Raw genomic sequence first — 7404 nt, 5'->3', positions numbered from 1 at the left:
AATAGTGAAAAACACTAAAAAAGCATTTAGTTTTAGTTAATAATATTTGTTAAATATATAAAACTTTTTAATGAGTATATATATGTATATATAGGACGTATGCAAGTTAGGCTAAGGTCGTGTGCGAGTTAAGCTAAGTTGATGCTAAACCAAATGGGAGATTTTTTGGGATTTTTTGCACTGCACACATTTAGCCATTTATTAACACGTATCGACACATCACTATATTATCGACACAATTTAGAATTTTCCTCAATTAGAACGCAACTTAGGTCGTGTGCGAGTTAGGCTAAGTTGCGTTCTAAATGAGGGAATTTCTAAGTTGTGTCGATAATGTATTGATGTGTCGATACGTGTTGATAAATGGCAAAATGTGTGCAGTGCAAAAAATCCCAAAAAATCTCCCATTTGGTTTAGCATCAACTTAGCTTAACTCGCACACGACCTTAGCCTAACTTGCATACGTCCTATATATACATATATATACTCATTAAAAAGTTTTATATATTTAACAAATATTATTAACTAAAACTAAATGCTTTTTTAGTGTTTTTCACTATTGATTTTTAATTCAAAAACATATATTTTTTGAAAGTAAGATTTGTTCACATAAATTCTAATAATAAGGAAGGAACTTCAATCTCAATAAAAAACTACTTTAACACATTGTCTGTGTCATTTATATTAATGAGTTATAATTAGTAATCATATTATAATAAGTTCATTTATGCAGCTAATAGAACTTTTATAATCTTATATAAATTATTTATGTACATTTTATATATCAATTAAATATTTAATTGATAAAAACAAAGATTTTATTTGATACTTACTTCCTTAGTGATTTTGTTTACAGCTCAGCTTTTGTTTGTTTACATTTTACATATAAAACATCTGACACATGTTTTAAATTTTGATCATTTCCCTTGTGGGAAATTCGTTTTTAAAGATTACATTGGACATTTTTTATTATAAATGAACTGATTTATTAATAATGAGCACATTTTTATGAAAGGTTTTTGTATGGTAAAACATCCTCACTAGCAGCGTTAATGAGCAAAACCGTTTAAATGAAACAATGTGAATGTAGTATAAGGTGTTGTTTTAAGACTTTAAAAATCGATTTCAAGCTCAAATAAACAATTTAAAAACTGATTTAAAAAACTTTTAGTTTACGAAAAGCAATATAACAAATTTTAATCAATATTCTTGTGTAAATACCGCAGGAGTAGGTTTAAATTTGGGTTTTGAGTGTCAAAATTAATTAATTTAAAGATACTTTTTAAAATTAAAATCAAAACACAGTTATATGTTCTTGAATGATGTTGCATTAAACTCATTTAATGAAATTTAAGTTATTTATTATACAAAGGCTTATTAGTATAAAAATGATTGATAATTTTAAAATTATAAAGTAAAAGAATATAATTAATTAAATGTCTTGTTCGGTTCTTTGAAAGCAAATTGATATAAATAAAAATTTATAAAAACACAAACAATAATTTTAAATAAGAATTCAGCACGATATAGACGATGCTATAAGTATGCACACCAAGAATGCAGACCAAATATGCGCTTTATAACATTGACAGACGGGAGCTAAATTATCATTAAGGGGCTAAATTATAATTTATTTGCTCATTTAGCAGTTTTAAATGATCATTTATGGTCTTTAAATGACCGAATTTAACCCAATTTATTCGTCATTTAGGTTTTTAGAATTGGTAATGCTGCATATGCAAGTAAAACGAAATAAAAATGGAACAAATTTCAAGCTGTTATTTGGTTGTCAAAAAACATATTTGGAAACATTGGTAAATGTAAGTACTCATTATATTTTTATATATTTTATATTTTTTTTATATATTTTATATTTAATTAAAGCAAGTTTCTTTAATTTTTCTTGTTTATCCATTTTGAATTTAAAATTCTCTTGCTTTTTCAATAAAAAAATATATATGATACAGTAACTTTTTAATGATAATTTATACCGTCTGTCAGGGTATTTTTAAAATGATCATTTAAGGTTCCTTAATGATAATTTAGTGCGCTCGACTGTCAATGCTATAATAATTTTTACACCAACAAAATTTGAATATTCACATATATTATATATAAAAAACATTGTTATAAAAATAATTATGTAATAATAATATTGGCCATAAAATAATAATTTCGAAAAAGTATTTAAAAATTAATTTTTTTTGTTTAAGTTATGTATTCATGTATATTATATCAACTTTCCTCGAAAAAATAACTCCCTGATGGCTCAAATTAATTTTTATCAATTTCTAACTCGTGCTTGTTCCACTGTCTCGTTTCATGTTCATGTTGTTCCCTTGTGAATGTAATTTGACATTTGTAAACAGCTGATTAGTAAATGCTTGCATGTGTGAGTAAAGCATCTTAATTTTTAAAAGTTGTTTGTTTATTTGTTAAATGCTAAAGACGAAGCCTTTTTAAAAACTATACAATTAATGTAAAACTTGAAAAAGGTTGTAACAAACAGCGCAAAAAAAAAAAGAAATGGCCATGGCATTATCGAGAAGTACTCCTGCGAACACTATAAAAGTAGGGAAAAAGAAGATCTTGGAGGCAGTTGAATACGATAAAATCTGTGATTTTATACATTTATATGACGGAATAACGATCGATTGTGAATTGGAGCTTTACAATAACTTTAATTATGTCGATCGAAAAACATTGAAGAGCATTTTACAAACGGAGTGGAGCTCATTACTAAGGTCACAACATTGGCGATACGAGTCCTTAGCACAGAAGCACCTCAAATTGTAAGTAACATAATTTATAATAAATTTAGAATAAAAATCAAACTATTATTTTAAAGATTTCAGGACCAAACTAAAAAAAATGATGACCCAACAATACTTATAAAATTAGCTGTAGCAGAGAGAATGACACCAGTTAGTCTTTGTCGAAGTATTTTGCAGGAGAAATACAAATTTGAAAATAAAAGTGATTTGTCTCGCCTGCTGAAGTACCCGCACCTAATAGATGACCCTATTCTTTGCGCGAATGTTATGCAGTGCATATGTAGCGACATACAGGAAGGTCCTCTAGTAGATCTAAGACGTAGAATAATAGGAGAAGAATATGAATTTAAGGTACATATGCAAAAGAAATCGAGGTAGTGATGGTAAATTTTCCACAGCCTACAACAACAGTCATAGTTTTATTTATTTATACACTTCATTTTATGATTTAGTTAAAAGAATTGGCTAGAAATGCAGGCATGCATTATTACACTGAACACGATTTGAGACGCTTAGGCTACGATAAAACTCCAGATCTTAAAATGATATTACCATTTCTCTACAAAGGTGAACAAGTGAATTGGATAGAAAGCAAAGCAGGTTTTGGAGATGTTAAAACCCACAAATGGAATATCAGACAACAGTTGAATAGTTACAGCAATCGGTATATTTTACTTAACAAAGCATTAGCAATCATATTGCTTAACAAAATTTAACATTTCAGATTTGGTGCTGGTATAGTTATTTACTGGTTTGGATATCATAATGAGTTGCCTGATCTTAGCGAAAATAAAGACGGCATTATTGTATTAGATGACTTTCCCGAAGTTCAGCACATAACTCTGCTCAACTTGGAGCAGGAAAGCGATACTGCATGCGTACTTGACGTGAATGACAATTCAACTGCAGAATTTTTATGATACGAATTTATTTTTGGATATGTATTTTATAGCTATTTAAGATATGTAGATAATTTATAAAATAGACAACAATCTAGGTCACATATATTTTAATTCACTAATGTTAAGTAAAGTTATTTTACTTATTTATGATATATTTCATAAATAAAAATGAATGAAATATTTCTATAGTTAGTTAATTCATACATAAATAATGCATTTATGATTTATGTATTAATTTTGTATATTAGCATATTTTATATATTTGATATTATTTTAAGATTCTGAAAAATATTTAATATTTATATACAAGTTTTGTAAAAGTAAATCAAAGAAACACTGAAATGTAGCCTTTAATTCTGAATAATATTAAGAAATCAATTCTAATGGCCATATTTGTAATAATTATTACCGATAGGGGTATTTAGTCGCACATCGGTATTCCTTCCTGGTAAATTTGTAAAATTAGATTGCCACAACAGCTCATTTTTGTTGGCTTGATTTGTTTATATCAAAACAAGTAAATGACAAGATGAAGTGGAAACAGTGAACTTAAAATTTAAATAATTTAACAATGTTTATTATTATTTTATTTAATTTTTTATTTGCGTCAATATATCTCTATTTATTATTTTCTGAAACACCATTAAATAAATTTAAATTTTGTGCAGCTGATGTTTAACCGAATACCGGAAAAATTAGTAGACATGATGCCTCGATGATCCGTTAACTTGGTATCGTTGTAATTTTAGTTGTATAACTTAATTAAAAAAATTAATTAGATAAAAAGAGATTGTATTTCTATAAAGGCAGAATAATATACACATTTTTTAGAGATTTTTAAAAATTTTATAATATCTTTCAAAAGGACATCCTCTTTAAAATGTAAACAAGTTAGTTTGATTTCAAAATAATTTTTAATAATAAAATTCTTAAACATAACATATTGTGTTCTATTTACAAATCAGTTCTTTCTGCTTCTAATATAGTAAATTATCATATATTTATATAATATTTAACTTTTTAAACTTAACGAAGGAAAATTTTAGATCTAGACTAACATACTCGCGTTGTTATCGCAAAACTCGTAAATGTTGTCAACGAATTGCATTTGCTCTTCGCATTCTTCCATTTTAGCAACTTGAAGACTTCGCTTATCAGTGAGTGCGCGACCTTTATTAACATCGCCTTCTGCTTCAGTTTCTACTTCCGCTGTTGTCTCTGGGTCAAGTGTCAGGCGTTTCAGATTATTAATTAATGAAATATCCTGCTGAATTTCGTTTTTTATTGCGAGAAGCTCATGCTCGGTACGTATTATATCCTTGGCATAATTCTCAATATTTTTTTGTATCTCTCCAACGGAAAGATCCAGTTGTCGTTCAGTGTTGGTGTAAAGTTCATTTTGCAATTTATAGAGTTTACACTTGCTGGTGAGCTGCCTGGTAAGTGCGTACTCTCGTTGGTAAAGTTCGTTCATTTCAGATGTTTTTTGAGCCAGCTTATTTCTAATTGAGTTGCGTGTTGCTGTGTCTTTCCTTCTCCGAATGCAGTTATTGTTCTGTTGTGCAGTGTTCCGCTTCCTTTCGAGCAAATGCTTAGCCTTGTGCTTTCTGCTTGAACGACGTTTACGTATGGAAGAGCGGGTTTCAGAGAGGCGATAGAGTTTTTCTTTTAAGAAATTTTTGTTTGCTTCTTCTTCGGTAGAGGGCTTCAACAACTTATTCGCTGGTTTTGAATTATATTCCTTACTATTGTAGTCTTCATCAGGCAATATAACGAATAATATCTCATCTGGGATATCTTCTTTTGTGCTTGATTTTATGTTATTTGTACTCACTTTATTTTGCTTTGAAAATTTGAGAATTTTCCATAAATACTTTATTAAAGAGGAAAAGGCGCTTTTTGTTTTGATTTGTTTTAGTGGTTCCTTTATATCTTCCTTGTGTTTTAAAGTCAAACGAAGCTGAAAACGACAAAAAATAATTCAGAAAAATTAAAAAAAAAATTAATATTTGTAATATTTTTATGCATAATTAAAAATGATTTAAAAACGATATTTATTGTTGATTTAAAATAATAAGAGTTTTTGTTAGGATGGTACCTGTCGCTTAGTTTCAGGTAGAATTATAAAAATTCTATGTATTTTAAATATAATGACTATACGCTCCCGCAGATGTGATACGTCACGGTAGTTATTTTTGTACATTGTACCGACCCTAACCAAACGTAGCGCTCAGCTCTTTGAATAAAGGTAAAAAATCACTCGTTAAGAATTTTCTACTACAAAATATGGAACTCAAGGACTAATAACTTACACGAATCTTAAGTCTGTATAATTACAAAAAAATGAATAGAGATCTAATCTCCTAAACAGAGTCGATATTCTATGTTTTTAGACAGACTTATATTGTCATACATATGTATTTATGTTGTTAGACATTGACGACTCACGTTACACTCTATGTAGGATATTAGTTGTATATGTTGGTGGTGAATATAATTGTATGTTTTTAGAGTTTTTTATGTATATTAAATAGTTAAATATTGTTCTGGAAGATACTTTACAAATGATTAGTATAAGTTAAAGTTATGTCATTAGAGAGAGTGATTAATTTGGAATAAATTTTGAGGAAGAATTCGTCACGGAGGCTTTATATAGTTTGTATAATCTTGGCCTTCTTCCTTTGGGAAACGTTTCCCTTATGTTGAGAAGATATTAATTTAGAACTTAGTTGTTGGGAAATGATTTGATATTAAAATAACGGGTGCAATTGTCAACTTCTCGTCTTTGAAAACCAGTGGAATAATTTGTTATTCGCGAAACACTTTACAACCAAGTCATTCATAATTCAAAATTACAACATATGTATAAGAGGGTACATACGCATTTTACTTTTACAAAGCCAATTAAAAGTGTTTTCACAAACTATTTATTCTACTTTAATCCGTTTTAAGTACGGGAAGGCAAAATAGTGACATTCAAGTAACTTTTTAATTGGTATTAAATTTAAATTGGTATGAGAACAGACTTAACTTTAGCTAATTGTAGTTTTGGCAGCAAAGAGTTCATTAAAGCAAAAATGGAATCAATGGGTTATTTTAGCTATACGCAAATTTTAACCTATATAGTGAGTTATACCCAAAGAAAGAAAGGACTTTCTTAAACAAATATTTTCAAAATTTGACTGAAAACCTCAATCATAAGAGACATTTGAAATCATCTATTGGTATAATTTGTGCCCATATAATATTTGGACTTTATTAGAAATTAAACCCGCTCAAATTTGAACTGTAAACTCGCGTGTTAACTCTGTAAACCAACATATACTTAATTTGCGTTATTTAAATGCCGTGTTTTAGGAATTTTTGTTGTTTACTCGTAAACAACAATTTTACTTGCGGTGCCATTTTTAGAACTAACCCATAAACTACAGCTGTATAAATTTACTGTACTGAAATAATTGTTTTATTTCAGTTTTTATTATTGTTGTTATTGATTCACTTGATTAAAATCCAAAATTTCTTTATAAGATTCCATTTTTTTTATTCGTAAATATATTTTTCTTGAAAAAACAATACAAAGTTTAATAATTTTTCTTTATATTGCCTGTTGTGATTTTAGTGCAAGCGAAATGTTATTTTTTTGAGAAGATTTTTGAGAAGATTTCGTACTATCACAAACATTACTATAAGGGAGAAGAGGGATGTATATCAATTTATCACAAAATATT

General features: G+C 28.1%; 1 protein-coding gene across 1 annotated transcript; it reads left to right on the top strand.

Annotated features, from left to right (window-relative positions):
• Positions 1 to 2376: 2376 nt before the first annotated feature.
• LOC119666352 (CDAN1-interacting nuclease 1-like) lies at positions 2377 to 3765 on the top strand. Its single transcript, XM_038075636.1, has 4 exons — positions 2377 to 2792; positions 2849 to 3125; positions 3227 to 3438; positions 3499 to 3765. Exons 1-4 carry the CDS (start codon positions 2527 to 2529, stop codon positions 3692 to 3694), a joined length of 951 nt encoding a protein of 316 aa, XP_037931564.1. The 5' UTR covers positions 2377 to 2526; the 3' UTR covers positions 3695 to 3765.
• The last annotated feature ends 3639 nt before the right edge of the window (positions 3766 to 7404 follow it).

The sequence above is a fragment of the Teleopsis dalmanni genome, chromosome 1 (genome assembly GCF_002237135.1).
Source record: "Teleopsis dalmanni isolate 2A chromosome 1, ASM223713v2, whole genome shotgun sequence".
Lineage (NCBI taxonomy): Eukaryota > Metazoa > Arthropoda > Insecta > Diptera > Diopsidae > Teleopsis > Teleopsis dalmanni.
Note: the sequence above shows the minus strand (reverse complement) of the source record. Positions and strands in the feature narration are given on the sequence as shown.